The following is a 25124-nucleotide window of genomic DNA, read 5'->3' as shown; positions in this document are numbered from 1 at the left end:
ACTAAGGCACCAGCCAAGGACAATACAGGCGGTAAACCTTAAACCCCTACCCAGATCTAGACAATGGACAGAACACTCCCCACAGTAGAGTGGAGAGTGGGATATGACTTTCTCACATACTCTGGTGCCTCACCTTTGACCATGTCCCCTGGAAGGGGAGACCTGGTGGCACTCAGAGGAAGGACAGCAAGTTACCAAGAAGAGACTTGATACCCTATGATCATATAGAGGGGGAGGTAATCCCCCTCAGGAACAGTCATAGGGGAGGGGAATAAGGGGAAATTGGGAGGGAGGGAAGAATGGGAGGATACAAGGGATGGGATAACCATTGAGATGTAACAAGAATAAATTAATAAAGGAGGAAAAAAAAAAGAAAAAAAATGTCAGCAAAGGATCTTCTGAGTTAAACCATACTATAGATCAAATGAACTTTACAAACCTTAATGGAATGTTCTGTCCAGTACTTGATGAATATACATTCATCTAAACAGCCCAGGAAACTTTCTCCAAAATGGACTATATTTTAGACCATAAATCAAGCTGTAACAAATATAAAAATATATAAAAATAATTTTTACTTGTCAGATGTAATAGATTAAAATAAGAAATCATTAGAAAAATAAAAGTATAGAAACTGTATAAACACGTGGAGATTACACAGTGTACTATTAAATTATTCCTAGAATAAAAGAAAAAGATGGACAATATGTAATTTATAGAATGTTTGGGAGGCAACAAAGGCAATTCTAAAAACTTATAGCCATTAATATTTCCATTAAAAATTAATATACTTCACATAAATAAATTAATTCTAAGATTAATGTAGAAATATGAAAGACTCAAAAGAGCTGAAGCAGAAAGAGCCTGAGCAAAAAAGATCAATTCTGGAGGAATCACAGTGCCTGGTTTCAAATTATTAATACACTATACGCCACAGTAACAATGCCAACATGGTACTGGCACAGAAACAGATACATAAATCAGCTGTTTATCATAGAGGACACAGAAATAAACCCACACCGCTACAGCTAGAAGAATCTTAAGAAAGTGCCGAGGATGTGTGCTAGATAGAAGGCAGTGTCTTCAATACATGCCCCTGGGGAAATTAGATTTGCACATGTAGAGATTGAAACCGGATCTCTATTTCACACCGTGTACAAAGTCAACTCAAAGTGATCAAAGACTCCTAAGGGAGACATAAGAGTAACATGCACAGATATAGGCAGGAACTCTCCGAACAGGGCTCTTCCAGTTAACAAATGAAATTGTATCAAATTGCAAAGCATCAGCACAACAAAGAAAAAAATTACCAGAGTGAAGAAATAAGCAAAAGGAAATAAATCTTGCTGTCTAGTCATCTGACAGAGGATTGACAACCAGAATAAGAACTCAAATCCAATACTAAAGGAGTAAATAATCCAATCAATAAATTATATAAAGACGTTTTTAGAAACCATTAGTCACAAGAAAAATGCAAATCAAAACTACATTGACATTTCATCTCACCCCAGTTACAGTTTAATCTGAGCACTTGGGAGGCAAGTGAAGCTCTGTGATCTGGAGGTCATCCTGGTCTACATAACAAATCTCAGGACATCCAGGGCTACATAAAAAGACCCTGCCCCCCCCCAAACCCAAAGTAAAAGAAACAAAACAAACATTGATTACGATAGGAAGGAATGGCAAATCTTTATTATGTTACTGACTTTAATGTAAATGATCCAGGCCACTACAGAAATTATAATGGGGATTTCTAAAAGATAAACTTTCCATATGATATCCAAAGATGCCTGTGTCAGTACACAATATAGAAATCTGCATAATCATATTATTGATATATAATTATGTCCACTGATTTATATAAAATCAGTCCAATGTTCATCAAGAGGTACAATAGATTAAGGAAATGTAGTACCCAGTGGAGTTGTATTAAGCCAGAGAAGAGAAAAATTAAATAGATGGCACATCATTACCATCATGATAACTGAAATAACCCAATCTCAAAAAGACAAGTATTATTGGGTGTGTGAGAAGATGCAGCTGATAAAGGTACTTGCTTATTTTTATGTAGTAGGAAGCCACGTAATTCTGGAAGGAAAAAAAAATCAATCCACAGAGCTGTCATGTAACCTCCATCCATCTGCCAGGCCACACACCTCCTGCACATGCAAAAATAATTATTTTTATTATTTTGGAATTTTATTTTATGAGTGCATACATGTATTTTGATCAAATCAACACCTTATTCCCATCCATCTAAGTTTTACCTGTTTACTCCACCTCTCAATCCATGTGTTGTTTTGTTTTTTTTTTTTAAACCACTGAGTCCACTTAATGTTACTAGTATGTGAAGGGATTTAGGGCTGTTTACTGGAGCATAAATACTCTATCAGAGGCTGCATTCCTGAAAAAAAAATAATAAAGTGGAGGAGGTGGGAGAAGAGGAAAGAAGGAAAGGAGAGAGAGAGAGATAGAGTGAGAGAGAGAGGGAGGGGAGGGGAGGGAGTGAAGGAGGGGGGGCAGAGGGAGAGGGAGAGAGGGAGGGACAGGCAGAAAGCTGACCTTTCCAGTCTCAGCAGTCAGGAATGGCCAATAGCTCCTCAGGTTGAGGTGGAGTTCCTCATCCCCAGCCCCTCCGTGCTGGGATTTTGTAAGGCTTGATCTACCTCCTCTGACTCTTAAATTCTTTTCAACCCTTCTTCTGTGATGATCCTTGAGTATGGGGAGGAGAAGGTGTGGTACTAATACTCCATTTAGGGCTGGGCATTTCACATTTGTTATTTTCTGCATTGACTTGTTTTGAGTCTCTGTGGTAATCACCATAATTACTAAAACAAGCTTCTCTGGTGAAAGGTACACTAATCTGTAGGGCAATGAGAAGTCTTTAGGTCTTAACATTAATACTGTGAATCATTTTCAGAGTCCCTCTTGTGGGGCAGACCTCAAATTCATCTTTAAATGAGGTTGGTTAACTCCCAAAACATTCATGGAACTTTGGTACCAGATGGCTTATCCTTTCTGCCTGGCTATTAGTGTAGCCCACAGAGTTCATTTATGGTTATGAGTGGTGAATGTTCTTCTCCCCATGTGAGGCACATAATATTCCCAGCACTATGGAAGCTGGCCAGTAGTCAGGACGCTTCTAGGTCAGGACACTGATTTCTCCAGGTTCTAAGTCTCAAACATATGGACCCCTCAGCAATGGTCTCTTGCCACCAAGATCTGGAGAATAACCTAAATTAAAGCATCACATGTTTTCTCTCACTTGTAGAATCCAGGGGTGAAAAGAGAGCTAAAAGTAAAAGGGTAATATTTAAGACTATGGAAAGGGATGAAAGGGGGGAAATTAGTTCCCTAATGTACTATTAAAACTAAGTTATGAAAGCAATAATGAGATGTAGTGAGTTCTCTTCCGAACATCTGCTCTACACCCGTTTTCTTCTTTCTGACTTGACATACCATGTGTTTTTTTGTTTGTTTGTTTGTTTTGTTTTGTTTTTTTAGTAGCTTCTGTACAGGAGGTGGAAATAGAATATATAATAAGCATCTATCCTCCAGAACTGATCAAGAGAAAGGTTAAGTACAGTAAATTCAGAATGGCACTTTCAAAGCTGAGTAAGGCATGAAGGATAGCAGAGTAGTTCTGTACCAAGTGCTGAGTTTGCAGTTAATCTAGGCATCCCATAGTTTAAGCAGATCTCTAGTTTTCATGTTAAGTGATGAATAAGTTCATTGCTTGATCTTACTAAGTGGAAGGAATATAGGCTTGAATAACTGCAAATAGTAAAATATCCCCAAATTATAACTCCCCCATTTGGAAATATGGTATGTGAGTATAATTGATGGATCTGTTTTACAACTGTCAATATCAAAAATAGTTTCCTCTGTAAATGTCAACTAATGTTCACTGATGCAGTGTAAGCTGTTCTGGAGCTGAGAAGGTGGCTAAGTGGCAGGGAACCACACATTGCAGTCCTAAATTTGATAGCCAGCCAGCAAATCAGAAGCAAAATGTCTGAACATTTGGGCATATGGCAAAGATGAAATATACAATGCCATGGGTGATTTTAATAAGAAGTTATTTCTTAAAGGTTACATAGAATTTGCTAAGACTTCATCAATCTGCTATCTGGCTTCTTCACTTACCATAAGAGAAGTGGGAGCAAAGCTTCTGGCTGTGAGACACACTTCAGAGTTTATGTATGTACCTAGGGATTATTGTCATCCCAGGAAGACGTTGATACAACGGATTCTCATTATTTCTTAATGTATTGAACTCAATCCAAACAAAATGTACTATTTTGCATTATACAGACTTTACAATATAATTTTTCGTACTTGTAAAGGGAATAGAATTTTAGTTATATTTCCAAGAATGACACTCTGTGTGTGTATGTGTGTGTGTGTGTGTTAGAAACTCATGTTTAAAAACATTTATGGAGTTGTTAGTATTTGGATGAATATCAAAAATGGTGTGTATTGGATTGACTATTCATGAAATATAGTAATTTTCCTAAGGGCAAAAGAGAAAAGTTTAATCTAGAGCCAAGATTCTGTCAGCCTTGTACAAAAAAGCATGTCTCTGTAATTATGTTGTAATTAATATTTCTATATTTTAATTTCAACATTTGGTTTACTTACAAACATTATGAATTTGCCATTTTCAAGTTAGCCTAATTATCCAACTTCTCTTGCTTATATATTATTTTGTAAGTGGTTTTTAAAATTAAACAAAAACTGATCAGTTTCTCAGTCCTAAAGAGCTATTTCTGCCAAAGTCAGTAAAATACAGACTTACCACACTTTGTAACATTTTTTCCAAAATCAGATAAAATAATGAACATGATAAATGTAAACTATGGTAAAGAAGCCAAGTATCTGTTAATTAATAACATATGCAGAAATTTTGTACTAATGTTCAAAACCTTGTTACAATGATTTATAGGATATGTTTAATCAAGCTGTGTGAATGAAACTTTAAAATATATTGATCAAATTTTTATTTAAAATAAACATTCAGATGTTAAAATTATGTATGCATGAACATGTTATACTGGTTGGGATTTGGGTCAGTTATTTTCAAATATGAACTAATAGCCCTCTTATCCACAGGGGAAAAAAATGGCTCACTCACTTGTAGAGTAGCAAGAGGATATTGTTCAAAGCAAAATTATAGTACAGATCATTTTTTTAAAAATGTGCCATCAAGCACGGCAGCAGGCCACATGAGTAAAGCTACTCAGAGGCCCTGATGATTGGTTGGATTGGGATTCGAGGAGGACTTTGTTCACAAATGGGAATAACACAGGCAGTTCTCTGCTTTGATTGACAGGCTTAGATTCTGTAAATATATGCATGCCTAGTTATTCATAGACATAGATGGTAAGTAGAGGATTCTCACTAAAAGTGCACTCAGAGGACACAGTTTACCTGACTGCACATGCACCCTATGTAGTCAAGACTGTATCACCTCCCACCCTTGTAATTATACTTAAGTAGAATATGAATAAAAAGAATCCTTCTGTATTTCATGGTAATTAAAGGGAAGAAAAATGTGGTCATTATTTAGAGTAGGATGTGCTTGTAGCCCAGTTCAGATGATATGTTTGTTCCATTGCCAGCTGGCTGCTATGTGCATCATTCAGAGAGGGTTGATAGCATAGGTAGTACCTGTGGGTAAGAACCTCAGGCCGTTGGATGCATTATCACAAGAGGAGTACGTGCGTTGTCCAAAACAAGTGGAACCCTAATTGCTGGGCTATTACCTGTGTTCGCCTGACTTACATCTGTTTTTAAAGTTTTAGTTTCTGTGAAAAAAATAGAAATAATTATATGTGTAAAATGTAGTTATGGGTCACCACAAAAATACCCAGTGTATAGTTAAAGGTAGTCATGACTTTTACAGAAGAAGATCATATTATAAAAATGAATCCATAGGCTAGGAGTGTAGTTCAGGGGAAGAGTGTATTGCTTAGTATGCAAGAGGCTTGGAGTTCAATTCAGAAACAGCCACAAAGAATCCTAAGCTCTTGTTCTTCTAGGTAGCAAGATTTTAGATTAACTTACATTGTTTATTTATCTCAAGTCATTGTGTGAATTTAATATATAATAAGTTAATCATAAGTATTTGAAATCTAATGTCTTCATCCATTTTTTTTTTAACTATAGTGGATTGATCCCCAATGACAATTGTTTTTCTTTAGCCATGAACACTCACATACCTGTTGAATGAGAGAGATCCCGCCTATTGCAGCTTACATCCAGGCATAATAAACTAAATTAACCAGGCCAGTCAGGAGAGAGGCAGAGAGGCAAAGCTGGGTTTTCTGAGGATTGGCTTGGTGGTGACAGAATCATGAGGAAGCTTTGCAGACAGGCAGGAAATGATCATCTTAAAGCAGTGGCAATGGAGAGAAATGAATCCAGATATTTTAAAAAAAAACTAAGCTGGCTTAGTCATTGTATGTGAGGAGTGAGTTTGAGAGAGGAGTGTGTAGGGTGTGGGCTTGATTTCTAGATTGAGCAACAAGACGGTGCTATTTGGGTTTTCTGTGGTGGGGAATGCAGAAGAGGAATTAGGGAGGGGTCTACATTCGGTGTTTGATGTCCCAAATTTCAGATGCCTGTGGGATATCCTGGTGGGTGTGTCACACAGGCTGTTAGCTGTTAGATCCGCATAGAGATAAGCTAAGACTTGGGGTCCAGAAACCATCAGTGGAAAGAGCCTTAAGCACACAAGTAGAGGAGATCACAAAGAGAATGCAAGCTGAAGATGAATGCAAACTCTACAGAAAGCCCATTTGAAGGTTCAAAGGGGAAGGAGGAAGCAATAGGAAAGACCTAGAGTGGGCAGGAATAAGTGCTGAAGATGAAGAAGAGCAGTATTGGCTGAGTTTGAGAAGGAAATCATGTAATAACAAGTACTTGTAAGATCCAAGGCTTTTAATTTAACAACACATGGGATTTCCTGAACATTTTTATTATCTGAAAAATAATGACTTTCTCTCATAACAATAATAATAAGAGAAATCATTCAAAAATATGTAATATACTAGAAGTTGCATCTTATAAACACACATATCTGAAGCCAATGATATAATAATGTGATTTCCAAAAAGTTACAAATCTGCCAGGTGGTGGCGGGCATGCTTATAATACCAGCACTTGGGATGCAGATGCTGGCAGAACTCTGTGAGTTCAAGGCCAACTTGGTCTACAAAGTGAATTTCAGAACAACCATATGGCTACACAGAGAAACCCTGTCTTGAAAAAACCTCAAGAAAGAAAAAAGAAAAAAATGTAAAGGTACAAAGCTACCCTCAACAAAATAGTAGTTTAATTTATAGAATTTAAATATGTAAAAGGTACTTTTTACTGATTGCTATCCATGTGTGATAGTTTAGCAATTATGGGTTTGGTTTTGGATTTGGTTTGGTTTTGTTTTGTTTCTTTACCTAACTCAAAACTTCCTTTAGCTCTTCTCTGGATTCAGGTCCAAGGACAGACCAGAGGATGAAGAGCCATTTTTCATCATTAATATATTGATAGACTTACATTCAAAGGACTCAAACAACTTTAACATGTTTTGTTAAATCCCTGAAATGAGTGACAGTCATCGCTACCTTTGTTCATAGCAGATACACTTGAGCTAGAGTATTAACATGTGTCCCTTTTTCCTCACAGGGTTCCATAGGGATACCAGGCCCCCAAGGACCACCTGGAAAAGAAGGTCAAAGGGTAAGTAAACTAGGAGCAGCTTGTAGAGTTTTCCAACTCACAGGATAATTATTATTGAGCACTAATAAAATATAAACACAGCAAGCAAGTGGGCTTAGGGTATTAACAGCCAAAGACAGAAATAGAAGATTAGAGATTTCGACAAAGGTTTAACATCACAAAAGTCTACCTGTTTTCAAAACTGGCAGCACAAATGCCCAGACTAGTATTTGTATAAAGTCAATTAGCTCTCATTTGGTCTAGAAAACTTTGGCCATAGCTTCCGTTCTTGAGTTAAGTTAATGAGTGTTTTGGTGGAAGTCCAGACTAGACACACATTCTCTAAAAACTCCACTCAAATTAACTAATTGACATTAGGGACTTTTTGTAACGTGTATTTCACAACTATTTACTGATTTTCATCAAGATGAAACAGGCGATAAATAAATATCAGCTTTAATTGGAAATACCACAATAACTGTCTCTGGCCTTAGCTGAGTCTGTGTCTCCAGCAAAAGGAAACCCTGAGGGGTTCTAGCCACTGGGCTGCTTCCCTGGGACTCTGGACACACCACACTTGGGTTATTTTGTTGCTATTTTCAGCTGACCCTACAGTCTCACATGTTGTTATATGCTTTCTCATATGATTGCTTATGGAGTCTTTGTGCTACATAGAGCAGGCATTACATCATCAGCTCTAGAACACTGGGGACGAGCTTTCCGTAATATGGTTGGCACTGGCTGCTGAAGTAGTGGTCATGCTTTCTTTCATTGTGCAGGTGTATTTTAAAGCATTCTCGTTTGCTCATATTAATCTCATGTCTGCCCTCTGTGAAGTAAATCTAATCCCTCAAAGACATCAGTGTACTTCAAATATTTGAAGACCATTTTACAAAGGTTTGCCTTCTGGGGGTTAATAAAGAACCAATTTTCTTTGATTTTTTTTTCCCCTTCATTTTATGCGTCCCTGGGCCCACTGTAGTTTGTCCCAGGAAATGCTGATTGACCTTCTGCTGACATCAAGATTGGGACTAGAAATGTGCGGTTGTGTTAGGGTTCAGTGCAGCAGGGCAGGTAAGCCCTACACCACGGACGGTAGACTCCCACTGCAGCCTCGGCTGCTGCTTGTCTAGGATGCTTCGGGTTTTCACTGGTGTTGTCCTCAGGTAAACACTGCCCTCTTTTGTTTTAATGAAAACATCTGCCCAGTCATGTATTTCCTGCTTGTCTTCTTATATCGCAGCGTTGACACAATCCTTCTCGTAGTTCATTTTCTCGATATTAGTGTCTATACTGCTTTATTACTTGGAAATTATTGTCTTGGGACTTTTGTTGTTGTTTTAAAGTATATGAATCCTGTTCTCTAGCCAAAGAACCCTCATCTTTATATCATTGAAATCATTAATAAATTCTAAACAGAAACGGACTTGACAACCCAAGTAACACCAGCATAGACTACCGTTCTCTTAGACTTGCTAATCAAAGCACGTGCAAATGTGTGTGAACGCTACTTCCTTCTCACCGACATTTTTTAATTTGGTTTGTAAGATAATTATATGAGACTTGTCAGATACTAGCTGAAATGAGAAAGTATTCAAATTAGGTTTTTTTTTTTTTTAAATATGCCTCAAATTGAAATTGTACCTTATCAAAGCTTGCATTTCAGAAGATAGGTCAAAGGATAATTGAAGCTGATAGATTTTTCATAACTGCAGAGGCAACTGTTTGAACTATAGAGCTCACTCACTATTTTAATGCAAATATACTCCACTTATAAATGTGTGTAGCCCAAAATATTTTATATTGCTATTTATTTTTCTGTGAAGAGCAACAGCATCAGATAGTAGATAATGTAAGTGACTTTATAGTCACTGTTGAGTATAGTTGCTCCTTGTTGCTACTGTTCTCTCAAAAATGTCATGTAGTTCCAAGAAAATGATTATAAGAGATATTACTGGCATTATCTATATTTAAAAATAATTTCTGAATATGTTCAATGATGTTTCTTTACCATATAAGCTTCTTAAACAGGAAGTGAATTAATGTAAGACATGCACTCTTGTAGATTTATGTTTATGTCCCGAAGTGCCATTACTCCTCTTCATGAGGACCAGATGTCAATCAGCCTCAAAACACAATAAACTATATGGATGGATAAGATGTGGACATGTCTGGATGCATGCACGCGCGCGCACACACACACACACACACACACACACACGCACACACACACACACACACAGAGAGAGAGAGAGAGAGGGAGGGAGAGAGAGACATAAACATGCATACAAACACACACACTCCTTCAGAAATTAAGAATAATAATTATTCCATTTCATTGAATTTTAAAATAGACTCCTACAGAAAAATCCATGGCTATAAAAAATATATTGATCCACTGTCAACAAACATGTAAATTTTGACTTTCGGTGTTTGACTCTTGTTATGAATTGCTAAAATGAAATATAAACCACATGGAAAGTCCCCAGACTTAACTTCTAGGCACAATGTCTTTAGTGGAAAGCATTTAATGGTAGACTAATCTTTAACTTTTTTAGTCTTCCTTCATCATTACACTCATAAAAATATCTCACAATTAAGATGAATACCAAATATTACGGAAGCACGTAAGTATTACTGCAGTTATAGTTATTGACACACAAAATTCTGATTGAGGAAATATGTACATATATATGGAATATACGCATTGAGGAAATACACATGTATATACATACATATGATAAAAATTGCTATATTTTCAGTAAGAATAATGCTTCCATAGGTACTTAAACAGAACTTTGTTTGAATTGTTAGTTGATTTAATTTATCTTTTAAAGCTGTTTATTACTCATTAGCTCATATCCTATTCATTTAATAATAAGCTATAAAATTAATGTTCTTATGTTTAAAGACTGATCCTACCTTCAACAGTAGTCTATGGCAATGTGTATCTGAAGTTTATAGGGATGTTTTCTTAACCCGATTTTTATCTTTGTTTTATGTCATTAACTTTTTAACCTTAACTTTCTGAAATCTTGTAAGTAAACTATTTGACTGGCCCTTTTAATCTTTCTTTGCGGGGAGGAGGGTCAAGACAGGGTTTCTCTGTGTAGCTCTGCCTCTCCCAGAACTCATTCCATAGAGCAGCCTAGTCTCAAACTCACAGAGATCTGCCTGTCTCTGCCTCCAGAGGGCTGAGATTAAAGTCATACACCAACAATGCCCAGCAGTAGTTTTAATTTTATACACTTCATTAATCGATGTAGGTTTGATAATTTAGCTAATGATAAATACTGATCTTATACTATGGATACAGTGTGTTTGAAAGTGGTGAGGGAAGGCAGCCTATGTGGTGGCCTGGAGAGTAGTGTCCTACCCATGAGGAGAACAGAAAGAGAGAGCAGGGAGGTACCCAGGACACAGCAAGACCAAAAATTCAAGAAGACAGCACCTTAACATTTACAGAGAACTCCTCAGTAGGAGTAAAACTCACATCAGGGGCTAGAAAGGTGTGGCGGTAGTTAGTAGTGTGTTCTGCACTTAGGCGGTCCCTTGTTCAGTTCCCAGTACCTACATGGTATATTTTTTTTTTAATAGAAGAAACCATTCTAAATCTCTCTCTCTTTTTTTTTTTAAGTGAACGTTTTTTTAGGGAGTGAGCTATTTACTGCACTAAAATGCACTTTGTGTAGTTAGACAAAGAAGACACATCTCACTCTTTTCCTCTGTTGCTAGAACCTAATTTTAATACTAGACAGAAAAAAATACTCTTTCACATTTTATATATGTTCTTCCTATCCTCCTTAGCCATACACTCAGGTTATCTCGTGCCTGCCCTCAGGGTTGGAAACCTTTGTCTTGATGGCTTGCTTTGATACTGTGGTGCACGCGGATCTTACTTTCCCTCACAGCGCTATCCCAGCCATATCTGGTCTCAGGATTCCTAGCATTCTGCAGCATCCTGTCAGGTAGGGGTCTGTTGCACTCACCCAGATTTGACAGCAAAGAAACAAGATTGTATTTTTCTTCCATGATGCTGGAACTGGCAAAATTACGAGAAGACAGGGCGAGTAGCATGTCTGTCTGCTTCTCACGGCACAGGCAAGGAGGGGCTTAGTATGGAGGTTGTCACGTGAGCTCTGAGTCCATTCTGATGATATTTAAATCCTAGCTTTGCCATTAACGAGCAATGTTTTTATGAGTGAGTTCTCTGCACCTGCTTCCTCGTTTAGAAAACAGAGATTATAAATTACCTACCAAGGGCCGCTCATAAAGAGTATAAGGTGAGTGCCAGAAGCCATGACCATTGTCACCCCCGGCCTGCACCTAGCAGAGCTTGATTACAGACACAGCATAATTGATGAGGAGACGCTATTTAAGAAAACCGCTTTTCTCTGCTACTTCACCGAACCCGTTTTAGTTCACTTTCACTTGAATTCTTACTGTTTCCGGATGTTTGTAGTCATGTGTGAAAGCCCTGTGATAAAGAGCAGCATTGATGTAGCTTGATAATAAAACGGGGTGTCTCGGAAACCTTTACAAATATGTAACAGATGACTTCCTTCCGCCTGAAGGAAACGGCGTGAAGATTAATGTCCTCATTGTAGGGAGGTCGAGGCCTCAGCCTTTCTTTTATGATTAAATGGTGCTTATGTATAAACTTAGCAGGATTTTCATGGCAGACACTTTGTTCTCCTTGCTTGCCTGTGTCTGATCTGGCTTATACGCTTTACCACAGATAGCATAAATAACACAGACGATGTTCTGATAATCACTGGGTTTATTGATCCCACTGGAACAAATGCTATCAAAATCACTGCTCCCATGAAACCAACAGATACTGTAACACTCATCCAAGCAAGGCTTTCCTCAAGATCATTTGTTTCTATAGGGCTTAGCACGATTTTCACGTGCAATTGTGCCTCTATACCAATAGTTCTCAACCTGTGGGGCTCGACCCCTTTGGGAGCCTGATGACCCCTTTGCAGGGCTCCCAAAGCAGACATTGACATTACAGTTCTAACAGCAGTAACGTTAAAGCTGTGACGTAGCAACAGAAATAATTTTATGATTGGGGGATACCATAGAATGAGGAGCTGTACTAATGGGTCGCAGCATGCGGAAGGCTGAGAACCACTGTTCTAGACAGATCCTAACCTTGTACTTTTCAGGGCACAGTACTCTGGTCAGACCTGCCAAACTATATAGGGTTTTTTTGTTTGTTTGCTCTTTGTTGTTTTTGTTTGCTTGTTTGTTTTGTTTTTAAAGCATCCTATCTCTTATTTTGGAATAGTTTATTTAGATGCAGTAACCCATGCAAATCACCTCATAGTGATTTGCCAAGTCAGCTGGAAAAAAAAAAAAACCACACTAGTTAAATTACCAGCAGCTTTACAGATTTACATGGGCTTAAATTGGAGGGAGTGGGCTTTATGGCAAAAGTGACAAATCATAATGAACTTGCAACTTTAGGGAGTCATTTGATTAATTTCACAGACAATAAAAAGGATGCTGACAGACATTTTTGCACATTCCTGTAATTCCAGCATTCAGAAAGCTGGGGCAGGTGGCTCTCTGTGGTTATAAAGGCAGCCTGGCCTGTAAAGCAAGTTCCAGAAGCCCCTAGGGCTATAGGGTGAGAGTTTGTCAAGAAAAAAAGTAAGGGGGGAAGGAAGGAAGAAAGGAGGGAAGGTGGGATGGAGGAAGGAAGGAAAGAGGGAGGGAGGGAGGGAGGAAGGAAGGAAGGAAGGAAGGAAGGAAGGAAGGAAAGAAGGAAGGGAGGAGGGAGGGAGGAAGAAGCCTGCCATCTTTATTTATTATGACTAATGCTGACCTTGAAAATGCACCAAGGCAAGTTTCTTCCTTCTTTCCTTCCTTCTTTCCTTCCTTCCTTCCTTCCTTCCTTCCTTCCTTCCTGCTTGCCTGCCAAGAAAAGACATTACCTCCTGAGTCTGTATGCAAATATGTTATAAACAAGATTGTGGATTCTACCAGCCAAAGTTTGTGCCCCTGCAAATAAATGTCACATACTTGCAAGCACACAGATGATATCCTCGTTCTACTTTTTCTATTTTCTCATAATATTTTCCCATGAGGGATTATCTTGAGATTTCATAAGAGGTAGCATCTTTAATGCTGTCTAGAACATCTAGATGAATGAATGAGAAGTTAAGCAAGCCATGCAGGATCCAGGTCAAGCGGTGTGTGATTTTAGCAACACCTTGCTTGAGTTTACAGGACTAAACAGTGTATAAACGACTAAGTCTGCATTCATCTCCATATTCCACTTTTCAGAATTCCATAGCATTTTTGTCTCCAAATCTGTATCAAATACAGCTGCAGAAGCAGTGGTTTAAGACAGCGAGGCACAGAAGATGCCCGTGTCTGTTAATTCCAAGAAACGCCTGCAAGGGTGAAGTTGAGTATCAGCAGTAAACAGCCTCTAGTTTCGTTTCTCACTCTATGCCTGATGGGAACTATAAATCCAACAAGCAAGACGTGTGGAGATAACTTCTAGCTTGGTCTAATTGAAGTTAGGTGAGAGGAGAGAGCACAAGGCATGAACTGGACTTTGTGAGAAAAGGGCCATCCTTCAGATCAAGTTAAATGTCACAGCTAGCTAATGACAATGTGTCTGTGCTCCATTGTGGTCAAATTCACTCTAATTAGTGGTTCTTGCCATGAATTTAAAGCAAGAAAGACAAAATGCTCTGGAAGGACTGTCAGTGAGGAGGAAAAACTGACTGTAGCCTATGGTTACAATCCAATATGTAGATAGCCAGGCCACAATGAGCTAAGTTTCTTACATCCATTTAAACAAAGGGCCGAGTGGCAGGATTTGTAGTAGAATAAAATGACTTTGTAAATTATCTCCATCTGGTGATTAGCAAAGAAGAACCATTTCCAAGTGTCCGCATAGGATGCCGGCTTAGACAGTTTGTGTGAATCCACCTAAGAGCTGTTCCCTGTCATAGGGTGCTGGCTATGGGCTTGTTTATGTGAATCCATGTAAGAGACATTCCGTGTCATAGGATGCTGGATATGGGCTTGTTATGTGAACCCATGTAAGAGCTGTTCTGTGTCATGGAAGAAGCACATCCTGAAGCCTCCTTCAAATGGAAGATGTTCCTGTCTCCAGTGTCCTGAGATTCTGAAAGCTTCAGTGGGACTGGCCTGGAAGATGGGTTGCAATTCCAGAACACCACATTAGCACAGTTCAGAGGGAAAAAGAAAGAATAGTGGGGTCATTCCAGCCCATCAAGTAAAACTGAAGACATAAAAATTCAACAGTGCTCTAAGGGAGGCCACAAGACAATACACACACACACACACACACACACACACACACACATATATATGTATATGTGTGTATATATATATATGTGTGTGTGTGTGTGTGTGTGTGTGTGTGTGTGTGTGTGTATGAAGAAATACCACCAATTTTGTAGTCCCATATTTTAAAAAAAAGATTTGCATATCATAAAATGGAGACTATTGAGAATTTAACCAAAGCACTGACCTGAGATCCATTTTTATTTTCATGATTTAAGACCACATGTTAAAAGGGACAATGGTGCAGTTGATCCTTTCTGGTCACCACACAGAGAAAAGTGCAGGCCCCCTCCCCATGCCCTGCTTGTCTTGTCAGCAGTTAATAACCAGAATTGCCTGGTCACTAGGAATGAAGCTGGGTAGGTGACTGTCAGAGTCGACCTGTTCCAGCTGTGGCTTTAGTTTAATTCATAACTCCAGGCAAACTGCTTCAAATTCCAATGTAAATTTGTTTTATCACAACTTAGCTCTCAGGTATATTACAGAATTAAGCCAGAGGCACTTTGAAAGTTCTCTGGTGACAGGTGTGTACTGAAGGATCCTATAAATTCGCCTACTTAGCCACAGAAGCACTTAAGGGGGCGGGATGAGAAGGAGCTCTTTCTTTGAAGTAGGCTGTGCTAACCTCCGTGCATCATTGCCTTCACTGAGTCTACATCACCCTGAACACCTTCTAATGATTTGTTAGCTTTGCCAGGGGAAATGCCAAGCAGAAAGTTTATCCATTTGAAAGACACCGGATATGGGTATGTATGGATGGCTGCCAATACCAAGAACAAGTGCAGGAACAACAAACAATTTTTTAATGCAAAATATGAGGAACATGGGACTCTTTTTGTGGCCTAATGATGTAAAAGCCAGAAAGTTACCTTTCAAACCTCTACTTTACAAAGCTCTAGTATCTTGGGTAACCTTTAGAAACAAGGGAATTGTGAGATTTAATTCAAGTTTAACGCGTTCATTTTTTTCAAGCTATCATGCTAAAATTCTCAAGAGACCACAGGAGTTGCAAAATAAATGTGATAGTGCAACAGTTGAAAATATGGACATTTCTGACATGGGATGCCCATTACTTACTACTCAGTCATTTTTTTAATTCTACAGATTAAGGTCATAGCCTACCTCCTCTTGTTTTCCTTAAAAGACAATGAAGTTTTGTATTTTTCTCATTAGAAACTATGAGAACCCACTGTATATTTTTAAGAGGTTCAATACAAACACACTCAAAAATGTTTACACGCATGTGACTCTGTTCACTGTGGTAGTCCTTATAGTCACTACAGTAGGAGAGATACGTTGCAGAGCAATCATTTGTGGTTCCAGAATCGAAGCTATGAGCAGGAAACCGTGTGCCCTGAGCACTTGCAAAGGCTGCTGTTTGTATTGCTTATGTCAGTGATGCCAGTGATATGTCTGTGAGATCATGAAAATGTAACTAATGAATATCTACAGGAATACCTAATACTTGAGTAGACATAAAATCAATAATATATTCCCATAAATAATAAGTAAATGCTGTATATGTCCAATTATAATGACACTTTAAGAAAAGCAATGCTTGGAGTGGAGAGAGGGCTCAGCCAGAACATCAAGACAAGTAACCCAAAAGGTGCAAACAATGTAAGACACCATTAAGGAAAGTGACTGTATTCTCTGATCATGTCTTCATTGTTTTTCATTGATGTGAATGAAGTGTTCCATGTACAATATTTTCATGCTTTTATACATGCATTTAACAGTGTTAATAAGTTTTATCTTTAACATATTTGAAAGTATTCTTATAAGATAAACGAAACTAAAGCCAGTACACCAGGGGAAAAAAAAAAGAGCTAGTTAACAAAGAGAGAAAAGAGAAAAGAAGATGGGGATGAAACACTCAAATTCCTGTTTTGTGTGACATGCCATGGAAGTTAGCTACCCTGGAGTTCCTTAAAAGCAGATATATAAGTTATCTTTATTTAACTGATTGACAAAAAAAAAAAAAAAAAAAAAAAAAAACCACCTGTGTACAACTAAAGCACACAGAGAAATCAGGAAATATAGGAAGCTGTGATTTCATGAGGAGTCTAGAATCAGGCTGAGTCCACAGGCTCCCTGGGGCACATAGACCTTATCCCGCATTGAGGCAAAGGGCTCTGCTTCCTCTCTCTGGGTTGGAATATGAGCAATACTTTCCCAGTAATCCCTCAAACTAAGGAGACCTCTGGGGAAAGGTCCAGATAGAAGCAAATAGTGGCCAACTCCCATCGCTCTAGCCTAGCTCTGTAGGAGAGATTGAATAAGACAGATGTCAGTGTCAGCTGTGTGGAATTTGATGGCTTCTGTGTAGAAGGAAAGACGTGATAGTAAATTTGATAATCATAGCTTCACAGGAAAGACAAGGGGAGAGGGGACATATATGTCTTTGTAGGTACAGTAGATGATAGAACATAATTATATAAGCAAGTGAAATAGCCAGTTGCTGTGAACATTGAGGAGAGCAAATGAACAGAGACACAAAGCAGTAGACATAATACCTAATAAAGTTGTGTGAAACAGACATAGGACAAAAAAATTTTAAGCAATATTGGAACAAATACATTGAGATTAACAATAATGTCTGACTAAAGTAGGAAACAGTAATGAAAATGCTTCTTTTGGAGATGAATCTGTTTAAAGTCTACAGTTAAAGGGACCCAGGCAGGAAGAGCACAGGCCTTGAAAACCTACATTGAGCAGGGGTAGTGCAATGACTCAGTGGTTAAGACCAACTGGCTGCTCTTCCAGAAAACCCAGGTTCGCTTCCCAATGCCACCATATAGTTAACAGCAACCCATAACTCCAGTGTCAAGATGCAATACTCTCCTTTGCCCATTCAGGCATCAGATATACACGAGTTGCACATGAATACAGTCAAGCAAAATGCTCATACACATAAAATTTAAAAATAAATAAAGCTAGAAGAGATATGTTTTTAAAATTAAAATAAGTCCATCTGATCTCTCAAGAAGGAAGGACAAATTTTGCTATCAGGAAGTTGCCAGAGAGGGCAGAATACTAAGGACAGGCTTCAGTAAGAAAAGCATTGGGGACAGGACCTTGAACTTGCAGTCATATTGTTTCAGTTGAAAATTCCACATCATTCTATTTTTACCAATAAACACTCAGGAGCCAGATGTTGTGGTGAAAAACCTGCTAGCTCAGAAAGGCAGAGAAAACACCCAGCTGAAATTCCTACCCAGCTCACATCCCAATGAAGAAGGCCTAAAAGGGTGGGCACTGTCTCAGCCGACAATATCAGGAGGACAATATCAGAAACCCTTGCTAGCTCAAGGCCCAAAAAGTCAAAGGCCAAGGAGCTGAGGATCTCAAGAGCTAGAGAGCTAAGAGCCAAAGGACTAAAAGCTAAAGAGCTAAAACTAAAACCCCAAGAGTAAAGCCCAAGAGATAAAAGCACCAAAGACCATTCTACTTCTGAATGCTGTCTTAAATACCCTTCAGCTCAAAGTCCCTCCTACTCTTTAATCCCTGTCAGCTAGTTTCTGGCTATGCCTTTTTGCACTAGGGTTAATTTTTTAAATCCTGTATACAGTGAGCTCTTGGATTAAAAGTGTATGTAAGGCAGGCTGAACCATACCTTAATCACCTGTTTACAATAAACAGAGACTTCTTGGATTAAAGGTATGTTAGGGCTCCACCACAAGAAACAGGGATTTACAGTTCAATCTCAGGGATCACAATGGGCTCAAAGAGAGGTTTTTACAGTTCACAACCTCAGGGGTCACACTGAGAACAAATACCCTGCAGCAGGGTAACCCCTACATCTAGGAGTAGATGAAAAGGATGTGGTCTGAGTGAATGCTTCCAATCTTGAGAAAGTCAGAGTGTGTGGACTATCTCTTTCAGAAGCTGAGCTTTATCTTTTCAGTTTGCATAGGTGTGGCATGTGTGTGTGTGCGCATGTTTACATGAGTAGGCACACATGTGTACAGGCATGCATACATGTGCACACTGGAGGAGGCTGGAGGTTGATGTCAGACCATCTGTGTTTATTGAGGCTGGGTCTCTCATCAGACCAAACTTGCAGATAAGGCTAATATTGCTAGCAGCTGACTTTAGAGATCTCATCCCCACCTTCAGAGGCTAGGATTCCTAACCTACTAAGCACTTCTAGGCATCTGATGATTAAAATTTTAGCCCTGGTATTATAAGGCACGTGGATTAACCAGTGTGTCATAGTTCCTGCCCATGATCTGGAATTTAAAGAGAAACTGGTTATGGCCTTATTTGGGAGGCAAGGTGAAGATGTTCTTTTTTTGCATTTGAATGGCATTCATAAACTAGAGAAGACAGCCAACGAACAGGGAGAAACTAAAGATGCAAGCCCCTGAAAACAACAGTATAAATTGTATAGGTGTCAAGAGGAAGGAAGGAAAGTAAGTATTGCATAAGAACTAGTCAGTATTAGGGCTGGAGAGATGGCTCAGTGGTTAAGAGTTCTGCCTGCTCTTCCAGAGGTCCTGAGTTCAAGTCCCAGCAACCACATGGTGCCTCACAACCATCTATAATGTGATCTGATGCCCTCTTCTGTAGATAAAGCACTTACTTACAATAAATAAATTAAAAAAAAAAAAGAACTAGTCAGTACCTGCAGTTGGAAGACACACAGGAATGTGGAGACCAGTGGTTCTCACCCTTCACAATGCTGCAGCCATTTAATACAGTTCCTCATCTTGCAGTGACCCCCAACCATAAAATTATTTTCATTGCTATCTCAAACTATAATTTTACTACTGTTATAAATGGTAATGTAAATATCTCATATGTAGCATGTCTGATATGCGAGCCCTGGGAAAAGGTTGCTCGACCTCAAAAAGGGTCACAACCCACAGGTTTGAAACCATCACATATATGGCCACCACACAGTGGCCGTCATACAGTGACCAGCACACAGTTGCCACTATACAGTGACCGTCACACAGTGGCCACTATACAGTGACCGTCACACAGTGGCCACTATACAGTGACCAGCACACAGTGGCCACTATACAGTGACCGTCACACATTTGACCAGCAAACAATGATCATCGCTCAGTCATATAGAGGGATGTGCGCATTCACTCTGGGGACAAGTGGAAACCAAAGCCAATTTCATTTTCATATCGCATACCTATGTTTGTCTCATATAGAAAAAAATGAGAGGAGATAGGGCATACAAAATTCTTTGCTATTTAGAAGAGGCATTTTCTGTCATGATTGCTAGGATAGCTGCTGCCTAGTTCGTTCATGGACAGCCCAAGTCAGTGAAGAAAAAGCAGAGAAAAATATAGACTTCAGAAGGCCAAGGTAATAGAGCAGAGAGAGTTCGGTCACTGAAGGGGAAAAGGTCTGTGACAGCAATTCAGAGCATTGCTAGCTTCTCCAAGCTTCCAGAGAAGCCCAGGCACTTCATCTTCACCATTCTGTGTATTCCTCCCTACATAAACTACCAAGGCTATCTTTTTTTTTAAATCTCTTTTTATAAGCTATTATAAAACAAAGCATTAATTTTGTTTTATAAATCTCGTTGGCTAGAAGAAAATTCTAATTTTTTTAGAAAAAAAATTTGGTAAAATATAAGTGAGGTCGGGGTAAAACATTGTCAGAATTAAATTATTATTATTATTATTATTATTATTATTATTATTATTATTATTATTATATTTATTGCTTCTATAAATTTTCACATCTTATATCTCTGAGTGCATTCTTTAAACTTTTTCTTGAGTTCTCTAAAATGCTTGGAGCATACAGACCAAGTGTCTTTGCCATGCTAGGAGAACTCAAGAGAGTGGTTTAGCAAGCTTGGATGCAGGCAGAGTCGACAGCCAAACTCTGCCAAAACAGGGTAAGCAATTTCTCAGTAGTTCCTGCCTCACAAACATGTCTGTCAGATATATTGGGCCAGAAGGCTGAAGAAGATGCTCCAGTGTTATAGAGAGTTTGGAGTGACTGCTGAGGCAGCAAACTGACTCTGTCATCTTCTCATTTGAGAAGCTGCTAACCTGCACTGCCTGTATACTCAGGTAATTGATTTTATTCCTTCTCAAGTCTCTGATGGAGTTGAAGACCAGGTAGCTTAGTTTTACAATCAAGCTTAGTTGTTTAGGGGGTAAGACGTTTTAGGTCTAGATAGATGTTTTAAGTTGATAATGATGAGATATGATAGATATTGATTTACATTCAGAATTTTAGATGCACCAAGATAGGAAAGATGTTTTATTCAAGGTTGCCAAATACAAATAGACAAAAGACTATGAACGTAACATTTATATAATTCCTGATTGTTTCATGGTTCTTCTTGCTGTAGGTAGTTTATTATATATGTGTGTAATAATATAAATGTACATGTTTTAAAAATCAACAACTGACCAAAACCTACAGCTAAGAGAAGAATTCATCAAACTAAGATCTCCTATACAAATTGGTAATCAAGTATGGTATAGAAAGCCCTGGAAACAAATACACACAAGTAGCACTGTACAGACTGATCAAATTATATTTATGGATATATATGTATACACACATACATATATTTATGCAGCAACAATTAATGAAAAATATTGCCATGGACTTGAAAGAGCTCAAAGAGGGAGTATATGGGAGGGTTTGGAGGACTGAAATGGAAGGGGGAAATAATGTAATTATAATCTTAAAGATAGTGTGACTTTTTAAAAATCAGCAGTATACACTGTGATAATGAAAAAAAAAAGAAAGGAAGGAAGAAAGAAAGAAAGAAAGGGGGAAAATACATGTGATTAACTACAGCAACAGAAATTTGAAGTGTTTAGAGTTAATCTATCAAAGAATGAGGATATTTATGGAAAAATATTATTCTCTCAACATCTGTAAAAGAACGTGGATAAGTATACAGGTCAGTGTAGAGTAGTGTGTTCTGCGTTCAAGGCCTTAGGTTCAATCTAGTATGAGGGATGGGACTAAATGTCTGGAAATAAACATTATTTTTATGCACTTACAGGCAAAAATGTAAAGATCTTAATTCTTCCAAAACTCATTCTAAATTTTCAATAATATCACAATAAAATATAATTAAAATGTAAAAAAGAGAGAATGATTTATAATTCATTGACTATTTCTGGTGTCTCAGAGCAATGCATTTTTGGAGTTATGGCTACAAATTCAGGTACACTACAGTGTTCATTTACTACGAGCTAAAATCATTTTCCATGAGAACTGATTGGGATGAATACTATGTACTCATTTGTAGTTATTGCCTTAGAGCTAAATTATTTTCAGAGTAAAATAGGGATGAAATAAAAAATCCTAATTGAAAAATTGTTTCTAGCATAAGATTTAAAAGGTGTTCTAGTCACTTTTATTTCTTATTTTGTCAAAATTGCATGACGAGTGTGTCTACTTTTATTAAATAATTTCTTATATAAAGAAAATAGAAGCAACAAAATAAAATAGGTGAACTCTATGTCATTTAGTAGAAACATTTATTTTAATCTTTTATTCTTAAGACAACAGTCCTAATTATTTCCACCACATCTCCACAACTCTTTTACAATTTCAAATTTAATTATCTATAATGAGTTTTCTTTAAAATGATTTTCTGCCACATCATTTTCAAAAGTCAAGTACATTTTCTAGCATGGGCACAATTAGAAAGAAGGATGAACAAGTCTTTGAAACTTTCCAGATCTTGCTTCTCATGATCAGATATAGAGAGTTTTGTAGACTTCCTGTTAGAATTCAAATCATAACAGTCACAGGAAGTATATGAGTTAAGACTGTTTTGTTCAGTATCTTCAGTAAAATTCTATTAGAAAAATGTCTGCACCATCACCTTCCAGAGATACTGGAATGAGCTCCCTCACCACTAAGACTGATGATTAGTTAAACAGGAAGAAAACATCCAATGGTTTAAAAAAAAAAAAAAGATGGTCATAGAAGTTGTGCCTACAAAATGGGACCAATGGGAAAATTAATCAGTCAGGTTTTTATTGCCGTTAGCAGAACACTTGACATAAACAATTTAAAGGGGAAAGGGCTTATCTTGGCTCATAGTTTCAGAGATCAATAGCCTTTGATTCTACAGAGTCTGGGTCCATAAGAGGTTATATGTGACATGATTCCTAGGAAGGTATTTTTTATGGGACGACACTGTTCCTGGAAAGACATAAACAAATGTGTGCTCACCCCAGGATATGAAAATGAGGACAAGACCAAAGTGCAGATAGAACCAAAGTCCAACTTGGTAAACCAATGTTTTATTGGGGTTACTTACAGGAGCAGAAGTGACTCAAGGACAGTCGAACCACCAACGCCCACTCACACATTCAAAAAAGCTAAAATCTGGAGCACACTGTACAACTTACAGGCAGCTCAAAATGATGGAGACTGTCATTACCCGGAGGCTCAGTTGGTCCCAGCCTTTTTCAGCCAGGTTGGCTTCTCTGAGAAACTTCTAGGCTCAACTGGTTTCTGCTATACTTGCCTGAGGGTAAATCTCAACAGTCTTTAAAAGACAGTACATGCAGTAAACTTCGAACCATTACCCAGATCTAGCCAACAGACAGGACATTCTCCACAGTTGAGTGGAGAGTGGGGTCTGACTTTCTCACGAACTTTGGTGCCCCATATTTGACTATGTCCCCTGGATGGGGAGACCTGGTGGCACTCAGAAGAAGGATAGCAGGCTACCAAGAAGAGACTTGATACCCTATGAGCATATACAGGGGGAAGAGGTCCCCCTCAGTCAATCATAGGGGAGGGGAGTAAGGGGAAAATGGGACGGAGGGAGGAATAGGAGGATACAAGGGGAGGATAACAATTGAGATATAATAAGAATAAATTAATAAAATATAGTAAAAAAAAAAAGAAGCTTATACATTCTTCAGAGCTATCCTCAAGTTATTTTGAGTTGTTTATATACTGTCTTAATGAGCTTCTGTGTGGGATGGAGTGTTTTACCTCTAATTAGAGTATACCTTGTTTTACTTCCTTGTGAGCTAACTGTCCTAAAAATTCCTGTTGTCCCATTTTCTCTTTACATCCTTCAACTTAAGAAGTTGCCCTCCAAGATGGATGGTTTAATCTTGGGAAACCTGCTACACCACAGGGTGGCAGAACACCCTCGCAGTAGGAACTAGTGGAAGAGTCACCTGTCCCATCACAAACAGGAAGCAGAGAAAAAGAGAGAAGTGATATTGGTGTGGCCTTCACAGCTGCATCCTCTGGACCGTGTGTCCTTTGGCTTCCTAAAATAGCACCACCAGGGAACAATCGATGTGTTCGGCCTTGGAGGAGACTTGGGTGCAGCCATAACAGACAACGTAAGAGTCAGGAGAACCAGAACAGACCTTAGTTACCAGCATTCCCATAAAGTTAGCCTTATGTGTGTTTTCTCTCAAAGCCTGCACTGTTGTACGCCTAGTTAAAAGGAACTGAGAGGGGGATCCTCCAGGAGCTGAAAAACCATCCTTGTGGTGTAAACGAAGCTGCTGAAGTGTGGTACTTAGGAAACCATAAACATGCTGTGATGTGACAAGAAATTGAAGATGCTTGTCTGGAAACTTTAATAACACTTGACTATAGCTGTATAGTTTCAGTCCATGATCACTGGACTCTTTAGGTAGAACAGCCCATCGCGGAGTAGCGTTGAACTCATGGAGAGTGGCAGCTTCTGTTGACTTCCTCTGAGTCAGAAACACCAGGTCCACACACTTGTGACCTTTATTAAAGTGAAACAATAAGATAGCATGCAAAACCCTGAAAAAGGTGTCATCATTTGTTTCTATGGATTTTTTAAAATCATTTATATCTTCCTTAGTTTATTTACATATTTAAATTGCTAATCTCTATTTCATTATATTATATGTATTCACGTTAGAGATAGAAAGCATTTAATCCTAGGTTATGACAAAACAATTTTCACTAAATTTCTTTACATCTCATTATAGCAGAAATAAGCTAAATGAGAATCTTGCAAAAATAAAGTCTAAAGAAACACAGACCAAAACAGTTAAGTTTGGTTTTACTGGGCAGTGTGATTAAGCATACACTGAGTTTGTTAATTGATGGAGAAGCTTTAG

At 38.3% G+C, this 25124-nt stretch overlaps 1 protein-coding gene across 6 annotated transcripts in view; it reads left to right on the top strand.

Annotated features, from left to right (window-relative positions):
- COL19A1 (collagen type XIX alpha 1 chain) overlaps window positions 1–25124 on the top strand; it is a 324524-nt gene that overhangs the window by 172170 nt on the left and 127230 nt on the right. For all 6 annotated transcript variants that reach the window (XM_084755183.1, XM_084755182.1, XM_084755181.1 and 3 more), the window contains one exon: window positions 7684–7737. In XM_084755183.1, coding sequence (XP_084611309.1) covers window positions 7684–7737 — 54 coding nt within the window. The remainder of the gene's footprint in view (window positions 1–7683; window positions 7738–25124) is intronic.

The sequence above is a fragment of the Acomys minous genome, assembly GCF_964271855.1.
Source record: "Acomys minous genome assembly, chromosome: 13".
NCBI classification, from domain to species: domain Eukaryota; kingdom Metazoa; phylum Chordata; class Mammalia; order Rodentia; family Muridae; genus Acomys; species Acomys minous.
Note: the sequence above shows the minus strand (reverse complement) of the source record. Positions and strands in the feature narration are given on the sequence as shown.